The sequence below is a fragment of the Lontra canadensis genome, unplaced genomic scaffold (genome assembly GCF_010015895.1).
Source record: "Lontra canadensis isolate GAN:19392208 unplaced genomic scaffold, GSC_riverotter_1.0 scaffold205, whole genome shotgun sequence".
Taxonomy (NCBI): Eukaryota; Metazoa; Chordata; class Mammalia; order Carnivora; family Mustelidae; genus Lontra; species Lontra canadensis.
The window spans coordinates 1,237,670-1,262,778 of NW_022631199.1; the positions used below are offsets into that span (position 1 = coordinate 1,237,670).

The 25,109-nt window shown below is 38.2% G+C and overlaps 1 protein-coding gene and 1 pseudogene across 1 annotated transcript; both read right to left on the reverse strand.

Moving 5' to 3' along the window:
- Window positions 1-342: 342 nt before the first annotated feature.
- On the reverse strand, window positions 343-1,832 carry LOC116861734 (annotated as a pseudogene).
- A 21,965-nt stretch (window positions 1,833-23,797) lies between these two features.
- On the reverse strand, window positions 23,798-24,735 carry LOC116861735 (olfactory receptor 2T27-like). The gene is given in 2 exon segments (XM_032848504.1): window positions 23,798-24,366; window positions 24,369-24,735. Coding segments are annotated over 2 exon segments (936 nt in total).
- Between the last annotated feature and the right edge of the window lie 374 nt (window positions 24,736-25,109).

A 25,109-nucleotide genomic window follows, 5' to 3' on the forward strand; every position in this document is an offset into this window, starting at 1 on the left:
AATAATGTGTAAAATCATCACACCCTTGAATCATATGATTAGATTCTCACCAGATGATGAAACTTCCAAAGGACAAAAATACCCCTAAAGTGATGTTGTAGAGGCAATTTATCTTCTGAGGAGTTGTTGCCAAGAGGCCATGAAGAAACTCTTTCATTATGACTTATGGAATTCAACATGGCACCAAGGATGACATCCAGGTTTGAAGGCTCTGAATCTGTTACTCATATATTCCCAAACTTGATCCATTACATGTTCTATGCTAATTTTCCTTCCCTGAGAAACAAACAAACAACAACAACAACAACAAATTTTTTTTCTTTCTTTTTTTTTTTTTTTCATTTCTTTTCTAACAGCCTCTTTGAATTCTTGGTTCCTCAAACTATATATAACAGGTTTCAGCAGTGGGATAACCACAGTGTAGAAGACAGAATTGATCTTGTTGATTTAAGGTGACAGATGGTAATTGGGACGAACATACATAGAGATTATGATCCCGTAGTAGATAGTGACAACAGCCAAATGGGAGCCACATGTGGAAAAGGTCTTCATCCATCCAGATGCTGAAGGGATTCTCAGTAGGGTAGATACAATGAAAACATAGGACACAAGTGTAAGAAGAAAACAAATGCCTTGCACTGCAACTGACAGGATGAAGATGACCATCCTGGTGAGATACACATTGGAACATGAGAGCTGCATGAGGGGAGGGAGGTCACAGAAGATATGATTGATCTGATTAGGACCACAGAAATCCAACTTGGAAATCATTATGGAGGGTTAAAATCCTGTGCTAACACCTATCAACCAGGAGACTGCCACCAACATGGTGCAGATCTCAGGACTCATCAAGAAAGAGTAGTGGAGTGGGCTGCAGATGGCCAGGTATTGGTCACAAGCCGTCATGGACAGGAGGAAGCACTCAGTAGCCCCCAAAACACAAAGAAGTAAAGCTGTGTCATACAAGCAGGGAGGGAGATGGGTTGGCTGTGAGAGAACAGGTTGGCTAGGAGAAGAGGCACGATGGTGGATGTATACCAGATCTCCAGAAAGAAGAGGTATTTGAGAAATACATATATGGGTGAGTGCAGCCTCTGGTCTTGGCTCACCACTGCAACAATGACAACATTTCCTGTGACTGTGAGAAAGTAGACGAACAGGAAAATGACAACAGTGTCTGCCATCCAAGAATGTTCTGGAATCCTAACAGCTGATATTCAGTGCACTGGACACATTGGGGAGTTTCATTACCTGTGGAAGGAAAAACACTATACACCAGCCATCCAAATATTTGTAGTTCTTGATGTTTAATATCAGAGACTATTTTTTTAATAGATAGATCTTTGTGTACAACACTTTATAGGAAAAAATGCATACTTTCACCTTGGTTTTATAAGAAAATATTTAGATATCAGAAGCGGAAAGTGGATGTTAGATCTTGGAAAGAACGTCATCAACTCCACTTATGTTCTCTGAAATTTAGAAGTCTCAGGTCTAAATATATATATTTTTAAATCCAACTCTAATGGAAACCAAGTCTGAAACCAAGAATAATAACAATTTAAAAAACCAGGCTTATATGAAATCAATGACTTTTCTTTTCTTACATATGGGTTTTGTCTGATAAACAGTGAGAATAGAAAATCTCCTATGACATCTTAGGTAGTTTATTCATTCTCTTCCCAAATAGTAATTGTGGATACTTTGAGCTCTCTACCTCTCTCTATCTGATGCTTTGTGCTGAGCTAATTTATACCTCCATTGACATCCTTTCTTGTCCAGTTGGATACCGTGATCTGCCACTGAGCAGGTATGCTGTATACTTCCAACATATCACCTCTCTTTGTTTTCTTTTCATTTATTTTATTTCATTTTTATATTATAAAGAATGTACTATTTATTAGATATTAACTTTTTTTACAATTAGTCTTTTTTTTAGTATTTATTTTTTTATTTTTTAAATAAACATATAATGTTTTATTAACCCCAGGGGTACAAGTCTGTGAATTGCCAGGTTTACACACTTCACAGCACTCACCATAGCACATACCCTCCCCTATGTCCATAACTCCACAACCATCTCCTGACTCCCCGTCCCCCAGCAACCCTCAGTTTGTTTTGTGAGATTAAGAGTCTCTTATGATTTGTCTCCTTCCCAATCCTATTTGTTTCATTTATTCTTTTCTTACCATCCAAGCCCCCCACATTATATCTCTACTTCCTGCTATCAGGGAGATCATATGATAGTTGTCTTTCTCAGATTGACTCATTTTGCTAAGCATAATGCCCTCTAGTTCCATCCATGTCATCACAAATGGCAAGATATCATTACTTTTACTTTCTTTTTTTTCTCAGTTAAAATTTTTTAAATTTATTTTCAGCATAACAGTATTCATTGTTTTTGCACCACACCCAGTGCTCCATGAAATACGTGCCCTCTCCAATACCCACCAGCTAGTTCCGCCAACCTCGCAACCCCTGCCCCTTCAAAACCCTCAGATTGTTTTTCACAGTCCATAGTCTCTCATTGTTCACCTCCCCTTCCAATTTCCCTGAATTCCCTTCTCCTCTCTAACTCCAATTGTCCTCCATGCTATTTGTTATGCTCCACAAATAAGTGAAACCATATGATAATTGACTTTCTCTGCTTGACTTATTTCACTCACCATAATCTCTTCCAGTTCCGTCCATGTTGCTACAAAAGTTGGGTATTCGTCCTTTCTGATAGAGGCATAATACTCCATAGTGTATATGGACCACATCTTCCTTATCCCTTTGTCCGTGGAAGGGCATCTTGGTTCTTTCCACAGTTTGGCGACCATAGCCATTCCTGCTATAAACATTGGGGTACAGATGGCCCTTCTTTTCACTACATCTGTATCTTTGGGGTAAATACCCAGTAGTGCAATTGCAGGGTCATAGGGAAGCTCTATTTTTAATTTCTTAAGGAATCTCCACACTGTTCTCCAAAGGGGCTGCACCAACTTGCATTCCCACCAACAGTGTAAGAGGTTCCCCTTTCTCCACATCCTCTCCAACACATGTTGTTTCCTGCCTTGCTAATTATGGCCATTCTAACTGGTGTAAGGTAGTATCTCAATGTGGTTTTAATTTGAATCTCCCTGATGGCTAGTGATGATGAACATTTTTTCATGTGTCTGATAGCCATTTGTATGTCTTCATTGGAGAAGTGTCTGTTCATATCTTCTGCCCATTTTTATATGATTATCTGTTTTGTGTGTGTGTTGAGTTTGAGGACTTCTTTATAGATCCTGGATATCAAGCTTTTTGTCTTTACTGTCATTTGCAAATATCTTCTCCCATTCTGTGGGTTGCCTCTTTGTTTTCTTGACTGTTTCCTTTGCTGTGCAGGAGCTTTTGATCTTAATGAAGTCCCCAAATTTCATTTTTTCTTTTGTTTCCTTTGCCTTTGGAGACATATCTTGAAAGAAGTTGCTGTGGCTGATATTGAAGAGATTACTGCCTATGTTCTCCTCTAGGATTCTGATTGATTCCTACTCACGTTGAGGTCTTTTATCCATTTTGAGTTTATCATTGTGTATGGTGTAAGAGAATGGTTGAGTTTCATTCTTCTACATATAGCTGTCCAGTTTTCCCAGTACCATTTATTGAAGAGACTGTCTTTTTTCCACTGTATATTTTTTCCTGCTATGTCGAAGATTATTTGACCGTAGTTATCAGGGTCCATATCTAGACTCTCTACTCTTTCCACTAGTCTATGTGTCTGTTTATATGCCAGTACCATGCTGTTTTGGTGATCACAGCTTTGTAGTAAAGCTTGAAATCAGGTAAGGTGATGCCCCAGTTTTATTTGTTTTTCAACATTTCCTTAGCAATTCAGGGTTTCTTCTGATTCCATACAAATTTTAGGATTATTTGCTCCAGCTCTTTGAAAAATACCGGTAGTATTTTGATCAGAATGGCTTTAAAAGTATAGATTGTTCTAGGCAGTATAGACATTTCAACAATGTTTATTTTTTCCATCCAAGAGCATGGAATGGTCTTCCATCTTTTTGTGTCTTTTTCAATTTCTTTCATGATTGCTCTGTAGAACCTCAAATACAGATCCTTTACCTCTTTGGTTAGGTTTATTCCCAGTTATCTTATGGTTCTTGGTGCTATAGGAAATGGAATTGATTCTCTAATTTCCCTTTCTGTATTTTCATTGTTAGTGTATAATAAAGCCACTGATTTCTATACATTGACTTTGTATCCTGCCACGTTGCTGAATTGCTGTATGAGTTCTAGTAGTGTGGGGGTGGAGACTTTTGGGTTTTCCATATAAAGAATCTTGTCATCTGTGAAGAGAGAGAGTTTGACTTCTTCATTGCCAATTTGGATACCTTTCATTTCTCTTTGTTGTCTGATTGCTCTTGCTAGGACTTCTAATACTATGTTCTAATACTAAGAGTTGGTGAGAGTGGGCATCCTTGTCGTGTTCCTGATCTCAACAGGAAGGCTGCAAGCTTTTTCCCATTGAGGATGATATTTTCTGTGGGTCTTTCATAGATTGATTTTATGAAGTTCAGGAATGTTCCCTCTATCCCTATACTTTGAAGCATTTTAATCAGGAACGGATGCTGGATTTTGTCAAATGCTTTTTCTGCATCAATTGAGAGGACCATATGGTTCTTCTATCTTCTCTTATTGATTTGTTCTATCACATTGATTGATTTGCGAATGTTGAAACATCTTTGTAACCCAGGGATGAATCCCACCTGGTCATGGTGGATAAAATTTTTAACGTGCTTTTGGATTCTGTTTGCTAGGATCTTGTTGAGAATATTAGCATCCATATTCATCAGTGATATTGGTCTGAAATTGTCTTTTTGGTAGAGTCTTTGCCTGGTTTCAGAATCAAGGTAATTCTGGCTTCAGAGAAAGAGTCTGGAAGTTCTCCTTCTGCTTCAATTTTTTGAAACAGCTTCAGGAGAATAGGTGTTATTTCTTCTTTGATAGTTTGGTAGAATTCCCCAGGGAATCCATCAGGTCCTGGGCTCTTGTTTTTTGGGAAGTTTTTGATCACTGCTTCAATCTTGTTACTAGATACCAGTTTATTCAGGTTGTCAACTTCTTCCTGGTTCAATGTTGGGAGTTTATAGTTTTCCAGGAATGCATCTATTTCATCTAGGTTACTTAGCATATTGGCATATAACTGTTGATAATAACTTCTAATGATTATTTCTACTTCATTGGTGTTAGTTGTGATCTCTCCCTTTTCATTCATAATTTTATGCATTTGGGATTTCTCTCTTTTCTTTTGGATTAGTGTGGCTTATGGTTTATCTATCTTATTGATTCTTTCAAAAAACCAGCTTCTAGTTGCATTGATATGTTCTACTGTATCTCTGGTTTCTACCTCATTGATCTCTGCTCTATTCTTGATGATTTCCCTTCTTATGTGTGGAATTGGTTTGATTTGTTGTTGATTCTCCAGTTCTTTAAGGTGTAGAGACAGCTGGTGTGTTCTGGATTTTTCAATTTTTTTTTTTTTTGAGGGAGGCTTGGATGGCTATGTATTTCCCCCTTAGGACAGCCTTTGCTGTATCCCATAGGTTTTGGACCAAAGTGTCTTCATTCTCATTGGTTTCCATGAATTGCTTATGTTCTTCTTTGATCTCCTGGTAAATCCAAGCATTCTTAAGCAAGGTGGTCTTTAGCTTCCAGGTATTTGAGTTCCTTCCGAACTTTTCCTTGTGATTGAGCTCCAGTTTCAAAGCTTTGTGATCTGAGAATATGCAGGGAACAAACTCAGTCTTTTGGTATCACTTGAGTCCTGATTTGTGTCCCAGTATGTGGTCTATTCTTGAGAAGGTTCCATGTGCACTTGGGAAGCATGAGGATTCTGTTTTTTTAGGGTGGAATGTTCTGTATATATCTATGAGGTCCATCTGGTCCAATGTGTTTTTCAATGCTCTTGTTTCTTTGTTGATTTTATGTTTCGATGATCTGTCTATTACTGAGAGAGGCATGTTAAGTTCTCCTACTAAATGTATTCATATCAATATGACTCTTTATCTTGATTAATAGTTTTCTTATATAATTAGCTGCTCCAATGTGGGGGGCATAGATGTTTACAATTGTTTGATCATCTTGGTGGATAGTCCCTTTAAGAATGATGTAGTGTCCTTCTGTATCTCTGACTACAGTCTTTAGTTTAAAATCTAATTTATCTGATAAGAAAATCGCTACCCCAGCCTTCTTTTGAGGCCCATTGGCATGAAGGATGCTTCTCCAACCCTTCACTTTCAGTCTGGGTGTATCTTTAGGTTCACAATGGGTCTCTTGTAGACAACATATGGATGGGTCCTGTCGTTTTCTGCAATCTGCAACCCTGTGTGGTTTTATGGGTGCATTTAGGCCATTCACATTGAGAGTGATTATTGATAGATACGTTTTTATTGACATCATGTTACCTTTGAAGTCTTTCTTTCTATAGATTGTCTCTATATTTCTGTTCAATGCTTTTCTTTGGATTTTTCCTCCTTTATAGAACCCCCCTTAATATTTCCTGCAGTGTTGGCTTGGTGGCTGCATAGTCTTTTAAGACTTGCCGTTCTTGGAAACTCTTTATCTCTCCGTCCATTGTGCATGTCAGTCTTGCTGGATAAAGTATTCTTGGCTGCATGTTCTTCTCATTTAGTGCCCTGAATATATCTTGCCAGCCCTTTCTGGCTTGCCAGGTCTCTGTGGATAGGTCTGACATTATTCTGATGGGCTTTCCTCTGTAAGTAAGTAGCCTCTTACTCCTAGCAGCTTTCAAGAGATTTTATCTACAATTATGATTCCTCAATTTGACTATCAGGTGCATTGATGTTTTTCTGGAATCTATAATCTTGGGTGGAGACCGTTCAGCCTCTAGTACATGAACGCTGGTTCCATTCGCTAGATTGGGAAAATTTTCATGAAGCACTTGTTCCACTATATCTTCTAGACTTCTTTCTTTCTCCTCCCCTTTAGGGATTCCAATAATTCTGACGTTGGAACATTTCATGGCATCATTTATTTCCCTGATTCTGTTTTTGTGGCTTCTAAGCTGTTTTTTCCAGGCTTCCTCCTGATCCTTTCTCTCTATCTGTTTGTCCTCCAGATCACTAATTCTATCTTCTGTCTCAGTTACCCTAGCTGAGAGAATTTAGATTAGATTGAAACTTATTGAGAGCATTGTGAATCTCATCTCTGGTGTCTTTCAACTCTGCCCTTACATTGTGAACTTCATCCCTGGTCGCTTTCAGTTTTGCTCTAATCAATTCTGTTTGGACGTCCATGGCTTTCTCCAACCTAGCTATTGCCTGGATAATTGTTAGCCTGAATTCTCTTTCCGATATATTGTCTATGTTGATAGCCATTAGCTCTGTTGCAGAAGGCCCATCCCCTATATATATATTTTTTTTTCTGTTGGGCTTTCCTCCTCCTAGTCATTTTTGTGAGATATGACTGAATGGATGTAGCTGGATGTGTCAACCGTGGTGCAGTCAAGGTGCACCCTGGTACGCTTCTGAGCAATCAGGATTCCCCACCCAAATGACAGAAAAAAGAAAAGAAAAAGAAAAAAAAGGGAGAGAGAGACAGGAAAAAAAAGGATGATAAAAGAGAAGGTTCAGCCCAAATGGGCTCCACGTTAAGATTTATGAAGTATACAAACAAAAACAGAGAAACAAAAAGACTGATAAAATATATGATAAGAGAGAAAAAAATATACATATGCAAATAAAGGAAGAACCTCATCAAAAAGAACTCCAAGTATAAGATTTATATACTATTAGGAGAAACACAAAAACACAGAAACAGTGGCAGAAGAAAAAGGTGGTGGAGTGGTAATAAATTCTCAAAGTGGGTGAATAAGGTTGTTTTGATTCTTCCTGGATGTATCTTGATATCTTTGTTAAAGGACTCAACTTTCCTAAGATAAAGGGGGATTAAAAATTGGTTTCCCTATAGGGGTAGCAGTGATTGGGGAAAGGGGATTACCTTGAAGTTTAATTCTATATGAATATTAGAAAATAAAAATAAAAAAGAAATAAACTAGAGTAAACTAAACTAAAATTAAAAAACAATTAAAATAGAAATGCAAAAGAAAAACACAGGTGTATGTATCAAAAAGTTCACCTTCGAAGGTTATTATGGAATTTGACGTACTGTACATCTCACTGTTATGGTAAATAGGTTAAAAAGTTATCTATATAAAAAAATGAACCAGAATAGTGGGAACAAGTTAAAAATAAAGGTTGTATCTATGAAATAGTGGTGGTTATTCTCTTGTCATCTTTTTTTTTTTTTTCTTTCCTGGTTGGTTTTCTGGGGGAGGGACCTGCCACGTGGGTTTTCAGTCAATGATGTTCCCTGAGTTAAGTCCTCCCACCCCCCTCAAGGGGGTGGGCTCTGAGGAAACTTTATTTCAGACTTTTGTTCTCTGGAGGTTTTTATGTTTGTTCACTTTTTGTTTTTTCTCTCTCGCCTTGACCGCTTTTGATGTTTTTTGTAGGTTTAGGGGAAAGCAAACTGCACCCTGACCTCCCTCTCAGAGAGAAGCCTCAGTCTGGCTGCAGAGCCCAAATAAATTCCCCCTTGGCCGCTGGCAGAGCAGGTTCGCAGTCCCTGGGGACGCAGGATCTTTTGCTTGTACCCAAAACTACAGTGGCGGTGGCTGTCTGGGCAGCTCCAGGCTGCCAGAGAGGTTCCAAGCAGCGATCGCACACTGAGATTTTCCCACTGGCCAGGGCTTGGAGTGCCTGCTCTTTCTGGGGCTAGAAGTGCAGGGCTTGCACGCACCTCTCTCAGGGGAGGGTGAGGGTCACGCAGGTGTCTCAGGCTCTGGTATATTGGCGCAGGTCTAAGAGCACCAGGCTGGGCCTTCAGGCACCTCTCTCAGGGGATGGTGAGGGGCGCACTCTTCTCAGGATCTGTTATCAGGGCTCTGCATTCTGCTGTCTGGCGAGGCTCCCAGCCCCTCACAGGAGCCGGACCCCACGCGTTTTCGGGCGTGCTGGCGACTCAGGGACCAAGACCTGGTTTCTCCGCCCCACTCTCTCTGGCTCAGCACCAGGGGAGGTTGTCCTGGGTCCAGGGACTTAAGCCCCTGTCCCTAGCCTCCCTGATTCCCACAATATCGCCCCTCTGCGCAATCCTATGAGCTCTTTGAGTGCTTTCAACTAGTCTCCAAGTTAATGCTGGTCCTTAGATTCTGGGCACTCTCGTATTGGGATAGTACTTTCCAATCGGTCGCCACTGGTGGCTCCCTCCCCCTTTTGTTTATCTTCCAATATCAGTCCAACGTTCCCACTACGCTTTGCCTGCCCATGGCATCTTCTGCCCCTGTAGAGATCCAGACGTGTATAATTCTATTCTCACGCTGATTTCATGGGTGATCAGAGTTCTTTGGAAGGTAATCAGCTCTCTTTAGGGTACAGGTTAAAACGGCGCCTCCTCCTACTTCTCCGCCATCTTGTCTCCTCACATTATGGTTTTGATTCATATTTCCCTGATGTTGAGTGATGTTGAGTGTTTTTTCATGTGTATGTTGGTCATTTTTATATCTTCTTTGGAGAAATTCCTCTTCATGTCTTCTTCCCATTTCTTGACTGGATTGTTTGTTTCTTCGGGCTTGAGTTTGATAAATTATTTAGAGATTTTGGATACTAACTCTTTATCTGATATGTCATTTGCAAATATCTTCTCCCATTTTGTTGGTTGTCTTTTGGCTTTGTCAACTGTTTCTTTTGCTGTACAAAAACTTTTTATTTTGATGAAGTCCCAATAGTTCATTTTTGCCATTGTTTCCCTTGCCTTTGGAGATGTGTCTAGCAAAAAGTTGTTGCAGCTGAAATCAAAGACATTACTACCTCTGTTCTCCTCTAGGATTTTGATGGATTCCTATCTTACATTGGTCTTTCATCCATGTTGAATTTATTTTTGTGTATGGTGTAATAAAATGGTCCAGTTTTATTCTTCTGTCTGTTCAGTTTTCCCAACACTACTTGTTGAAGAGACTCTTTTTTCCATTGTATATCCTTTCCTGTTTTGTCAAAGATTAGTTGACCATAGAGTTGAGGGTCCATTTCTAGATCCTCTATTCTATTCCATTGAACTGTTTTTGTGCCAGTACCATATTGTCTTGATGATTACAGCTTTGTAATAAAGCCTGAAGTCTGGCATAGTGATGTCTCCAGCTATTGTTTTCTTTTCAACATTCCTTTGGCTATATGGGATCTTTTTTGTTTCCATACAAATTTTAGGATTATTTGTTCCAGCTCTGTTTAAAAAAAAAAAAAAAACCTGATGTTATTTTGATAAGGATTGGTGTGTTTGGCTTATTTCAATTAGCATAATAAGCTCTCAGTCCATTAATGTTCTTACAAATGGCAAGATCTCATTCTTGTTTATGGTTGAGTAATTATCTTTCTATCTATCATCTATCTATCTATCTATCTATCATCTATCTATCCATCACGTATCCATCTATCATCTGTCATATATTTATCTATCTTCTATCCATCCATCCATACATCTATATATTATTGATTTTCTATGTATTTATCTATCATTGAACAGTTGGATTGCTTCCACACCTTCCTCATTCTACATAATGCTGCAGTAAACGTGAGAGTTTATATATCTTTTCAAATTAGTGGATACTCAGTAGTGGAATTACTGGATTATATAGTATTTTTATTTAATGTTTCTGAGGAATCTCAACATTCTTTTTCACAGTGGCCGAACCAATGTATATTCTCACCAACACTGTTTATTTATTCTTTATCTTATATTGTTCATTCTGGCATGTGTGAGATGGTATCTCATTGAATTTTTGATTTGCATTTCCCTGATGATTAGTAATATTAAGAATTTTTTTTGCACTGTCGGTTGGTCATTTGTATGTGCATTTTGAAAAAAAAAGGCAGGTTCTCTGACCACTTTTTTTAAAAATATTTTATTTATTTAATTTGACAGAGAGAGAGATCACAAGTAGGCAGAGAGTCAGGCAGAGAAAGAGCGGGGAAGCAGGCTCCCTGCTGAGCAGAGAGCCCCATGCGGGGCTCGATCCCAGGACTCTGAGATCATGACCTGAGCCGAAGGCAGAGGCTTAACCCACTGAGCCACCCTGGCGCCCCTCTGACCACTTTTAATGAGATTTTTTTTTTTTTTGGTGTTGAGTTCTATACATTTTATTTATTTTATTTTTTTAAAGATTTTTATTTATTTATTTATTTATTTGACAGACAGAGATCACTAATAGGCAGAGAGGCAGGCAAAGAGTCATGCAGAGAGATGGAGGTGAACCAGGCTCCTTGCTGAGCAGAAAGCCTGATGCGGGGCTCGATCCCAGGACCCTGGGATCATGACCTGATTTGAAGTCAGAGGCTTTCACCCACTGAGCCAGCCAGGTGTCCCATGAGTTCTATACATTTTAATATATATGTATATATACACATGATATAAATTATATATTAACTAATTATATGTTATATATAATTATTATATATGCATGTGTGTGTATAAACATAATAATATTAAACATAAATATAAATATATATATTTATGTTTAAGATTCCATTCATTTATTTGACAGATAGATAAAGAGAACCAAGGAGAAAAAGCAGAAGGAATGGCAAAGGGAGAAGGATAAGCAGGCTTCATGTGGGGCTTGACCCCAGGACCCTGAGGTCCTGACCTGAGCCAACAGAAGATGATTAACCAACTGAGATACCCACGTATCCCTAAAATATATTTTGTATGTTAACCCCTTCATATATATTTTGCATATATCTTCTTCCATTCACTAGGTTGCCTTTGGTTTGGGGATATTTTTTACTGTTTTTTTTTTTGTTGTTGTTGTTCATTTTATTCAAGTAAAATTAATGTGCAATGTTATTTTAAAGTGTACAATATAATGATTCACCAATTATATACATTTCTCAGGGCTCATTAAGGTAAGTTTATTCTTAATCTTATTTATTCACTTCAGTCTTTTGATTTTATTGATTTCCTTTGGTGTGCAAATCTTATTTGTCATAATCCCAATAGTTTATGTTTGCTTTTGTTTCCTTTGAGTAGGAAGACATATACAGAAAAATGTTGTTAAGGCAAATCTCTAGGATATTCCTGTCTAATTTTTAAAGAGAATTTATAGTTTCAGATCATATGTTCATATTTTCAATTTATTTTTGGGTCTATTTTTCTGTATAGTGTAAGAAAGTGTTGCAGTTTTACTCTTTTGGAAATAACTGTGAAGTTTTCCCAACACTGCTTATCAAAGACACAGTTTTTCCCCATTGTATAGTTTCACCTTCTTTGTTGTAGATTAATTGAATTTATCAGTGTGCCTCTATTTCTGAGATCTTTATCTGGTTAAATTTTGTACATCTATTTTTATGTCATTACCATACTGTTTTTATTATAATAACTTTGTAGTATATCTTGAAATCTGGGATTATTATACTTCCATCTGCTTTGTTTTGCTCAAGCTTGTTTTACCATTTGAGGTCTTCAGTGACTTCAATTATTTATTCTTGTGCTCTGAAAACTCTATTGCTCTTTTGATAGGAATTGAATTTATAGATTGCTTGGGGTCATATGAACACTTAGGCAATATCAATTTTTCCAATTCATTAGTGTAGTGTATCTTTGCACTGTTTGTATCATCTTTAATTTATTTCATTAAACTCTTACAGTTTTCAGATTACAGGTCTATCACCTCCTAGGTTAAGCTAATTTCTAAGTATTTTATTTTTCTCAAGCAATTATAAATTGAATATAAACCATTAAATTCATTTTCTATTACTTTATTTTCAGTTTATATTAGTGTAAAATATTTCTGTATATTAATTTTTATCCTGTGACTATTGAGTTTATTTGTTAGTTCTAATAGTTTTTTGTTGGAGTCTTTAAAGTTTACATCTATAGTATCCTATCATCTACAAATATTGACAATTTTATAACTTCCTTACCAATTTGACTGCCTTTTTTTTTTCTTGTCAGATTGCTGCAGCTAGAAATTCCAGCATTATGTTCAATAAAAGTGATGAGAGTAAAATCATCATCTTGTACCTGATTTTAGAAGAAAGCTTTCAGCTTTTACCCATTGAGTATGATGTTAGTGATGGGCTTATAATATATGGTGTTATTATGTAAATTATGTATCCTGTAAACTTACTTTGTTGAGAGTATATATCATGAAAAAGTGTTCAATTCTATCAAATTAAGTTTCTGCATCTACTGAAGTAATCATTTTTATTGTGTTATGTTAGTCACCATAAAATACATCATTAGTTTTTGATGCAGTGTTTATTGTTAATGCACCATACCCAGTGCTCCATGCAACATGTGCCCTCCTTAATACCTACCACCAGCCTCATCCATCCCCTTTATCCCTCCCCTCTCAAACCCTCAGTTTGTTTCTTGAAGTCCACAGTCTCTCATGTTTCATCTCCCCTTCCAATTTCCACCAATTCACTTTCCCTTTCCTTCTCCTAATGTCCTCCATGTTATTCCTTATGTTCCACAAGTAAGTGAAATCATATGATAATTGACTTTCTCTGCTTGAATTTTTTTTACTCAGCATAATCTCCTCCAGTCCCATCCATACTGATGCAAAAGTTGGATATTCATCTTTTCTGATGGCTGAGTAATAGTCCATTGTATATATGGATCATATCTTCTTTATTCATTCATCTGTTGAAGGGTGTCTAAGCTTTTTCCAAAGTGAGGCTATTATGGACATTGCTGCTATGAACATCAGGGTGCATATGGCCCTTCTTTTCATTACATCTGTATGTTGGGGGTAAATACCCAATAGTGCAATTACCAGGTCATGGGGTAGATCCATTTTTAATTTTTTGAGGAATCTCCACACTATCTTCCAAAGTGGCTACACCAACTTGTATTCTCACCAACAGTGTAAGGGGGTTCCCCTTTCTCCACATCCTCTCCAACATTTGTTGTTTCCTGCCTTGTTAATCTTTGCCATTCTAACTGTTGTAAGGTGGTATTTCTTTTTTTTTTCTTTTTTATTATTAAATTTTTTTAAAAAAGTTATTTCCAGCATAACAGTATTTATTGTTTTTGCACCACACCCAGTGCTCCATGAAATACGTGCCCTCTCCAATACCGACCATCTGGTTCCCCCAACCTCCCACCCCTCCCCCCTCAAAACCCTCAGATTGTTTTTCAGAGTCCATAGTCTCTCATGGTTCACCTCCCTTTCCAATTTCCCTCAACTCCCTTCTCCTCTCTAACTCCCCTTGTCTTCCATGCTATTTGTTATGCTCTACAAATAAGTGAAACCAAGTGATACTTGACTCTCTCTGCTTGACTTATGTCACTCAGCATAATCTCTTCCAGTCCCACCCATGTTGCTACAAAAGTTGGGGATTCATCCTTTCTGATGGAGGCATCATACTCCATAGTGTATATGGACCACATCTTCCTTATCCATTCGTCCATTGAAGGGCATCTTGGTTCTTTCCACAGTTTGGCAACCGTGGCCATTGCTGCTATAAACATTAGGGTACAGATGGCCCTTCTTTTCACTACATCTGTATCTTTGGTTTATAGCAGCAATGACCATGGTTGCCAAACTGTGGAAAGAACCAAGATGCCCTTCAATGGATGAATGGATAAGGAAGATGTGGTCCATATACACTATGGAGTATGATGCCTCCATCAGAAAGGATGAATCCCCAACTTTTGTAGCAACATGGGTGGGACTGGAAGAGATTATGCTGAGTGACATAAGTCAAGCAGAGAGAGTCAAGTATCATATGGTTTCACTTATTTGTGGAGCATAACAAATAGCATGGAGGACATAGGGAGTTAGGAGAAGGAGTTGGGGGAAATTGGAAGGGGAGGTGAACAATGAGAGACTATGGACTCTGAAAAACAATCTGAAGGGTTTGAAGAGGTAGGGGGGTGGGAGGTTGGGGGAACCAGGTGGTGGGTATTAGAGAAGGCACGGACTACATGGAGCACTGGGTGTGGTACAAAAACAATGAATATTGTTATGCTGAAAATAAATTTAAAAAAAAATTGAAAAAATCAGACAATCATATCAAAAAATGGGCAGAAGGTATGAACAGACATTTCTCCAATGAAGACATTCAAATGGCTATCAGACACATGAAAAAATGTTCATCATCACTAGCCATCAGGGAGATTCAAATTAAAACAACATTGAGATAACACCTTACACCACTTAGAATGGTCAAAATTAGCAAGACAGGAAACAACATGTGTTGGAGAGGATGTGGAGAAAGGGGAACCCTCTTCCACTGTTGGTGGGAATGCAAGTTGGTGCAACCACTTTGGAGAACATTGTGGAGATTCCTCAAGAAATTAAAAATAGAACATCCCTATGACCCTGCCATTGCACTATTGGGTATTTACACCAAAGATACAGATGTAGTAAGGTGGTATTTCAACATGGTTTTGATTTGAATTTCCCAGATGGCTAATGATAATGAACATTTTTTCAAGTGTCTGCTAGCCATTTGTATGCCTTCATTGGAGAAGTGTCTGTTCATGTCTTCTGCCCATTTTTTGACATGATTACCTGATTTCTGGATGTTGAGTTTGAGTTCTTTATAGATCTTGGATATCAGCCCTTTGTCTATAGTGTCATTTGCAAATATCTCCTCCCATTCCATGGGTTGCCTCTTTGTTTTGTTGACTGTTTCCTTTGTTGTGCAGAAGATTTTTTTTAATTTAATTTAATTTTTTCAATGATCCAAGATTCATTGTTTATGCACCATACCCAGCCATGCCATACATGTCCTCCTTAATACCAACCATCAGGCTCACCTAACCCTCCCAACCCCCTCTCCTCTAAAATCTTCAGTTTGTTTCTCAGAGTCCACAGTCTCTCATGGTTCATCTCTCCCTCCAACTTGCCCTGATTCTCTTTTCCTTTCCTTCTTCTAATGTTCTCCATGGTATTCCTTATGCTCCACAAGTAAGTGAAACCTTATGATAATTGACTCTCTCTGCTTGATTTATTTCATTCAGCATAATCTCCTCTAGTCCCACCCATGTCGATACAAAAGTTGGATATTCATCCTTTCTGATGGAGGCATAATATTTCATTGTATATATGGACCATATCTTCTTTATCCATTTGTTTGTTGAAGGGCGTCTTGGCTCTTTCCAAAGTTTGGCGATTGTGGCCATAGCTGCTATGAAAATTGGTGTACGGATGGCCCTTCTTTTCACTATGTCTGTATCTTTGGGGTAGATACCCTGTAGTTCAATTGCCAGGTCATAGGGTTGCTCTATTATTAATTTTTTTAAGAATCTCCACACTATTCTGTTGATAATTTAGTTTCTATTTCATGTATTTCTGCACTAATCTTTATTATCTATTTCTTTCCACAGGTTTAGGCTCTTTTTTTTTCTATTTCTATTTCCTTTATGTTTAGGTTAGGTAATTTATTTGAGATTTTTCTTATTTCATGAGGTTGACCTGTATTGCTATAAACTTCCATCTTAGAACATCTATTGATGCATTCCAAAAACTTAGGATTATTGTGCTTCATTTTTATTTGTCTCCATATATTTGTTGATTTCCTCTTTGATTTCTTGGTTTAACCATTCAGCATTTAGAGGGATGTTATTTACCCTACATGTATGTATGGTCTTTCAAGATATTTTCTTACGTTTTAGTTTTATAGTGTTGTGGTTGGAAAAGATGCATGATATGATTTCAATTTTTTTTAATTCGTTAAATTATTATTATTTATTGTGTTATGTTTGTCACCATACAGTACATCATCAGTTTTTGATATAGTGTTCAATTATTCATTAGTTGTGTATAACACCCAGCACTCATCACATCATGTGCCCCCCTTAATATCCATCATCCAGTTGATACTTGTTTTGTGGCCTAACATTTGATCTATTCTGGAGACTGTTCCATGAACACTTGAAATAATGTGGATCCTGTTTTTAGGATAAAATGTTCTGAATATATCTATTAGATTTATCTACTCTAATCTGTTATTCAAAGCCACATTGTCCTTGCTGATGTTCGGTTTTGATGATCTATTGATGTAATTAGGGTGCTAAATTCCTCTATTATTTTGATATTACTATTATTTCTTTGCTATTAACTGCTTTATATATTTGGCTGCATCCATGTTTGATAAATAAATATTTACAATTATCTTCTTTTTAATCATTCTCTTTATGATTATATAATTATTATATAAACATACTGTTTTGGTGATTCCTACAGTTCTTAATCCTACTTTATGGCCTTTCCTTTCTACTCAAAATATTTGCTTTAGTAAAACTTCTTTCAGGGATTATTTAGTGGTCATAAATTCCTTTAACTTTTTTCTGTCTTGGAAACTCTTTTCACAAGTGAATATCTTTATGATAATTATTTTAAATCTTCTATCAGTCACATCGTGTATCTCCTTTTTGCTTACATCTCTTTCTGTGAATTTGTCCTGTTCTTTAATTTTAGACAAACTCCTCTATCTCTTCATTTTGCCTAACTCTCTGTCTGTTTCTATGTGTTAGAAAAGTCAGTGATGTCTCATGAAAATAGTGGATTATGAAGAATACATCCTGCCTGGAGTTTCTTGAAGTGCAGTATCACTTGACCAGAACCTACCACTTCAAGTGTCTCTCTTATGTATGCTATATACACCATGCTGTTGTGACTAATCTGATTTTGCCCTTGGTCCAGCCTTCTGCAATGGGTCTCTTTACCTGTTGTGAGCAGGGTTTGCTCCCTGGATTGCAGTATACCATTCTGGGGTCATCTTGCACTTGAGATGAGCTATATCAAGCACTTTCTTTTTTTTCCTTTTTTTTTTTTTTTTGTTCTCTCTCTCTTTTTTAAAGATTTTATTTATTTATTTGACAGACACGGATCACAAGTAGGCAGAGAGGCAGGCAGAGAGAGAGGAAGGGAAGCAGTCTCCCCACTGAGCAGAGAGCCCAATGTGGGGCTCAATCCCAGGTCCCTGGAATCATGACCTGAGTTGAAGGCAGAGGTTTTAACCCACTGAGCCACCCAGGCACCTCTACCAAACACTTTCAAAAGAATCAAGAGCACTCAATTTCCAGGGCACCTTTTCTGTTTTGTCCATGAGAAGCTTCCATTTGGGGACAGAGCCTAGCTGTTAGACCAGCTGTCTTTCCCCAGGCCACTGCTGAGGTGACAGTCTGATGGTTTCTTGTGGTTATCTTTCCCTCTTCCCAGGGAAGGAGTCACTTTGGGGTGGGGGTGGTCCCTTTAGTTCTGTTTGTACACAGCCAAGCTTGTTGAATCACTTTGGATCCGCTCTAAGATTGTATGGAAGGAGTGGATCGGGGGGGGGGAAAGATGGCGGGGAGCTAGGAGGAGGCACCATTTCAACCTGTACCCTAAAGTGAGCTGATTACCTACCAAGGAACTCTGATCACCCATGAAATCAGCCTGAGATTAGAATTATATACTTCTGGATCTCTATGGGGGCAGAAGATGCCAGTGGGCAGGGAAAGCAGAGTGGGAACATCAAACTGATATCAGAATATAAACAAAATGGGGAGGGAGCCACCAGAAGTGACCCATTGGAAAGTAATACCCCAATATTAGAGTGCCCTGCAACCGGGGACCAGCACCAACTTGGAATCTGGTTGCAAGCACTCAAAAAGACCAAAGGATCATGGGGGGAAATTGTGGGGCTTAGTCCCGGACCAGGACAGCCACCCCCGGTGCTGAGCCAGAGAGAGTTCAGTGAAGAAAACAGGTCTTAGTCCCTGAGCCTCAAGTGCGCCTGAGAGCACCAGGGTGGTGTTCCTGTGGGGGGCTGGGAGCCTCACCAGCAGGCAGAACCACAGCCTCTGCACTCTCCATGGGCACAGGCCATGCAACCAGAGTCTGAGTCACGCAACACGCCCTCCCCTGAAAGAGGTGTGTGCAGGGGCCAGCCCGGCACTCTCAGACCCGGAGAGTCTGAGCATTCACAGCCAGGGCCAGTGGAAAAATCCCAGTGTGCTAAAACTGCTTGGGATGTCTATGGCAGTCTGGAGCTGTCCATACAGCGACCACTGTTGTGATTTTGGGTACAAGCAGGAGTTCCTGTGTCCAGGGACCGTGCAACTGGGAACATGCTCTGCCAGCAGCCAAGGGGGAATTTATGAGCTCTGGAGCACCCAGAGTGGAATAGACTGAGGCTTCTCTCTGACAGGGAGGTCGGAAAACCCAAAAGAGTCCAACCCCAAACAACTAGACCGCATACAGCAATTCAGTAACGTGGCAGGATACAAAGTCAATGTACAGAAATCAGTGGCTTTCTTATACACTAACAATGAAAATACAGAAAGGGAAATTAGAGAATCCTTTCCATTTACTATAGCACCAAGAACCATAAGATACCTGGGAATCAACCTAACCAAAGAGGTAAAGGATCTGTGCTCAAGTAACTACAGAACACTCATGAAAGAAATTGAAGAAGACACAAAAAGATGGGAGACCAATCCATGCTCTTCAATCGGTAGAATAAACATTGTTAAAATGTCTATATTGCCGAGAGCAATCTATACTTTCAATGCCATTCTGATCAAAATTCCACCATCATTTTTCAGAGAGCTGGAGCAAACAATCCTAAAATTTGTATGGAATCAGAAGAGACCCTGAATTCCTAAGGAAATGTTGAAAAAGAAAAATAAAACTGGGGGCATCACCTTACTTGATTTTAAGCTTTACTATAAAGCTGTGATCACCAAGACAGCATGGTACTGGCATAAAAACAGACACATAGAACAGTGGAACAGAGTAGAGAGCCAGATATGGACCATCAACTCTATGGTCAAGTCATCTTCGAAAAAACAGGAAAAAATATACAGTGGAAAAAAGACAGTCTCTTCAATAAATGGTGCTGGAAAAACTGGACAGCTATATGTAGTAGAGAGAAACTCGACCATTCTCTTACACCGTACACAAAGATAATCTCGAAATGGATAAAAGACCTCAACATGAGATAGGAATCCATTAGAATCCTAGAATAGAATATAGGCAGTAACCTCTTCGATATCAGCCACAGCAACTTCTTTCAAGATATGTCTCCAAAGGCAAAGGAAACAAAAGTGAAAATGAACTTTTGGGACTTCATCAAGATCAAAAGCTTCTGCTCAGCAAAGGAAACAGTCAACAAAACAAAGAGGCAACCCACGGAATGGGAGAAGATATTTGCAAATGACAGTACAGACAAAAGATTGATATCCAGGATCTATAAAGAACTCCTCAAATTTAACACACAGAAAACAGATAGTCATGTCAAAAAATAGGCAGAAGACATGAACAGACACTTCTCCAATGAAGACATACAAATGGCTATCAGACACATGAAAAAAATGTTCATTATCACTAGCCATCAGGGAGATTCAAATTAAAACCACATTGAGATACCACCTTACACGAATTAGAATGGCCCAAATTAGCAAGGCAGGAAACAATGTGTGTTGGAGAGTATACGGAGAATGGGGAACCCTCTTACACTATTGGTGGGAATGCAAGTTGTTGCAGCCAATTTGGAGAACAGTGTGGAGATTCCTTAAGAAATTAAAAATAGAGCTTCCCTATGACCCTGCCATTGCACTACTGGGTATTTACCTCAAAGATACAGATGTGGTGAAAAGAAGGGCCATCTGTACCCCAATGTTTATAGCAGCAATGGCCACGGTTGCCAAACTGTGGAAAGAACCAACATGCCCTTCAACAGACAGATAGATAAGGAAGATGTGGTCCATATACCCTATGGAGTACTATGCCTCCATCAGAAAGGATGAATACCCACCTTTTGTAGCAACATGGACGGGACTGGAAGAGATGATGCTGAGTGAAATAAGTCAAGCAGAGAGAGTCAATTATCATATGGTTTCACTTATTTGTGGAGCATAACAAATAACAAGGAGGACATAGGGAGATGGAGAGGAGAAGGGAAATGAGGGAAATTGGAAGTGGAGATGAGCCATGAGAGACTATGGATTCTGAAAAACAATCTGAGGGTTTTGAAGGGGCAGGGGGTGGGAGGTTGTGGGAGCCAGGTGGTGGATATTATGAAGGGCAGGTATGGCACTGAGCACTGGGTGTGGTGCATAAACAATGAATTCTTTTATGCTGAAAATAAATTAATAATAAAAATAAAAGAAGTAGGAGTGGATCTGCAGAAGGCTAGGTGGGGAGTCAGTCAATGGTGTTAACAAAGTTTGCCTGGGGCTTCTCTGAGAGATTTGGAGTTTAGGCCTGGCTGTAAAAGGTGTGTCCACAGGACAATGTGAGTGAGGCTGTTGTGTTAAGTTTAGTAGGGAATGTATGTGCCATGCTGCTTCCGGGTAACCATGTGTTTTGGCTGGGAGAGATGAAAACTGAATCCCCAGATCCTCTGTTCACAGAGACATTTCCCAATGACCCCTGCTCCTCCAGGACACTCTGAGATTAGTAAACTAATCTCCCTCCTGCATACTCCAGGTTTTTTTCTTTTTTTTTTTTTTTTTTTAAATACAGCTTCTATTTTGTGTCTCTACAGGGCTGTTTGTTGTGATGTCTCTTTAGGGGCATGGAATCAGTTTCTTATGCACTCCCAGCTCTCCTTGAGAAAAGCCCACTAATTTTTGAAATTCTAATTATATTCTTATGATTATAGGAGCTCATGAAATTCAGTGTCTCTGATTTTCAAAACCAATTGATATGGGGAATTAATCTTTCCTCTCTGGGCTTCCTGGTGTTACATTCTGTTTCTCTCCCCTTTCCGTGTCCACTATGTCCTTCCCTCTCGCTGGCATTCTTATGGATCTGTTTAGATTCTGAGTGTATACGTGTTCTTTCTACCTTCTTCAGCGTGGCCTCTTCCTTATATTTATTTGTGGAGAGTTTGCTCTGCCAATCCTTAGGCCATTTTCTGGATTATTTAAACTGCTGTTAATGTTATCTAGTTGTATCCATGGGAAGAGGTGGGTTTCTCCTACTCTAACATATTCCATAGAAGTTTAGTAGACAGGCATAAGAAATTAAAAAAAAATAGTGTTTGAGAAACTAGATATCCAAATTAAAAATGGTGAAACTAGATCACTTTCTTACATCATACACAAAAATAAACTCAAAATGAGTTAAAGACCTAAATGTGAGACCTAGAACCATATAATTCCCAAGACAAAAGATGCAGTAATCACTTGGACATTGGCCTTAACAACATATTTATGGTTATGTCTTCTCAAGCAAGAGAATAAAAAAACTGCTGGGACATCTCCAAAATAATAATAACTACAACAAAAATAGTTTTGCACAGCAACAGAAACCATCAGCAAAAAAAAAAAGTCTAATGAATAGGAGAAGATATTAGTAAATGATATATCTGATAAAAGGTTATTATCTAAGATAAATAAAAACATAGACAATTTAACATCATAAAACAAAATATCCAATTCAAAAATGGGTAAAGACCCTAAACAGACTTTTGTCCAAAGAATACATACAGATGAGACTCAAAGATATGAAAAATGCTCAACATCTCTATTCATATTGGAAATGCAAATAAAAACTACAATGTAATACTACCACACACCAGTCAGAATGACTACTTAGAAAAAGACAAGAAATAACAAATGTTGGCAAGAATATGGAGAAAATGAAACACTTGCACACTATTGGTGAGAATGCAAATAAGTGAAATCACTGTGGAAGATAGAATGGAGGGTCCTCCTAAATTAAAATTACTAATATCATATGATCCAGTAATTCCACTTACTGGATTTACTCACAGAAATAATTTGAAAAAATACACCATTATATTTATTGCTGCATTTTCTATAACAATCAATATATGGATGCAAGCCAAGTGTCTCTTGATGATTGATAACGTGTTGTGTGTGTGTGTATATGTGTGTGTGTGTGTGTGTATTGCTATATTACTCAGCCATAGGAAATAATGAGGTTTTGCTATTTGCAACAATGTAGATGGATCTAGAAGGTATTATGCTATGTGAAACAAATCAGACAAATACAGGTACCATGTGATTTTACTTATATGTGGAATCTAAAACAAACACAGTCTTTCAACTACAGATAACAAACTGGCAGTTTCCAATGGGCTGGAGATGGGACAATGAACAAAATAGATCATAGTGATTAATAGGTGCAAAATTTCGAGTTATAAAATTACTAAGTCATCGAAATAAAAAGAAAAAATAGGGAATATAGTCAATAATATTGTAATAATATAGTATGGTGACTATACTTATCACAGTGAGCATTGAGTAATATATAGAATTGTCAATATGCTGTTCACTCAAAAATAATATTACACTGCCTGTCAATTTTATTTAAATAATGTGTTTTAATTTAATTTTTTAAAGGAAACATCAACCTGGATAAAACAGTACTTCATGGCAAAAATGAACGTCTATGTTTCTCCTCTGTTTTACTCTCAGATTAGGCTAATGCTCAGTCAAAAATTTGAAGCATTCATTATCTCCTTTGTCTCTTTGATGGTAAAATATGACAATATTGCTTGTCCACCTTTGTGAAAAACTTAAGAAAATATGTATACTTCCATCTATTTGTTACCAAAGGCCTTTTATTCAAATATTTCTATAAAAGCAACTCTTTACTGAACTCAATTGTTTTGTTTCAAACAGAATAAGTTGATTGGCAATTTAATGACCACTTTTTAAAATAATCTATGTCTCTAATTAGACATTCTCCATAGCTGAAGAAAGCTTCAAACGAGGGACTTTGAATTTCATCCTGGAACTGGTTTTAGATATGAAGTATGTGACAGTGGTATTTCTTAAACTATTTTGATATTAGGTACTTTACCAGGGTCTTCTTTAAAGCCCCCACAACATCCTTGTTTCTAAGGCTATAAATTAAAGGGTTCAGCATGGGAGTGAGGATAGTATAGATCATCGAGAGACCTTGATCCAGGCCTGGGGTGAGGGAAGAGCCAGGTGTCAGGTACACCATTATTGCTGGTCCAAGGTAGAGACTCACTACAATAACGTGAGAAGAGCATGTGGACAGGGATTTTTTCTTTCCCTCAGGAGAGTTTATTTTGAGAACAGTGAGGAAAATTTGAATATAAGAGGTCATTATTAAGCTAAAGGGGGTGAATATAAATATCATACTTACCATAAACAACACCATCTCATAATCTGAAGCGTCCTCACAGGATAGCTTCAGGATGGCTGGTATCTCACAGAAGAAGTGATTTGTTTTCTTCAGTCCACAGACAGGAAAATGCATGGTGTAGATGGTTTGAATGAGTGAATTTAGAGAAGCCCCAGTCCATGATGCCACTGCCATTAGCAAGCAGACTTTAGGATTTATGATGATTGAGTAGCAAAGGGGGTTACAGACAGCCAAAATCGGTCATAGGACATAAAGGTTAGGAGGAGACACTCAGCGCCACCTAGAGTCAGACAGAAGAACATTTGGACTCCACAGCCAATGCAAGAGATGCTGTGCTTCCCTAAAGAATGGTTGATGACCATCTTAGGAACCGAGCTGGAAATGTAGAACAAATCAATGATGGCAAGTTGGCTGAGCAAGAAGTACATGGGAGTATGAAGGTGGGAGTTCCCCCAGATCAGAAAGATGACGATGGAGTTCCCTGTGAGGGTAATGAGGTAGACCAGAAGGATGAGATAGACCAGGAGGCTGGCATATTGGATCTCAGGGAAGAGGCCCAAGAGAATGAAATCTGTAGTAGATGTCTCGTTTATGTTTGCCATATCTCAGCTTCATTGGTGAAGGCTAATGTGTGGTAAGAGGAAAGTACAGGGCATCTGTTAAATTTTATGCCTTGTTATGAGCCTTTTATTTTAGACTTGGTTTATTTTTATCTATCTATTCTTTCTGCAACATCTTGACCCAAACAGCATTTAGACCATCTTGAGAAACATTAAGATTGGAGAGCATATGGGAATTTGGGGAGAGTGACACACTTGGAGAAAGCATGGGACGCCCATGTTCTTTCCACATACATTACCCTACACATCTCTCCCATCTAGATGTTAATCTGTATTCTTTATTTTGCCTTTTAACAATAAACTGGTAATATAGTTAAAAATCACGAAGTTTTAAAGTAGTAAATTTCTTTTTTTTT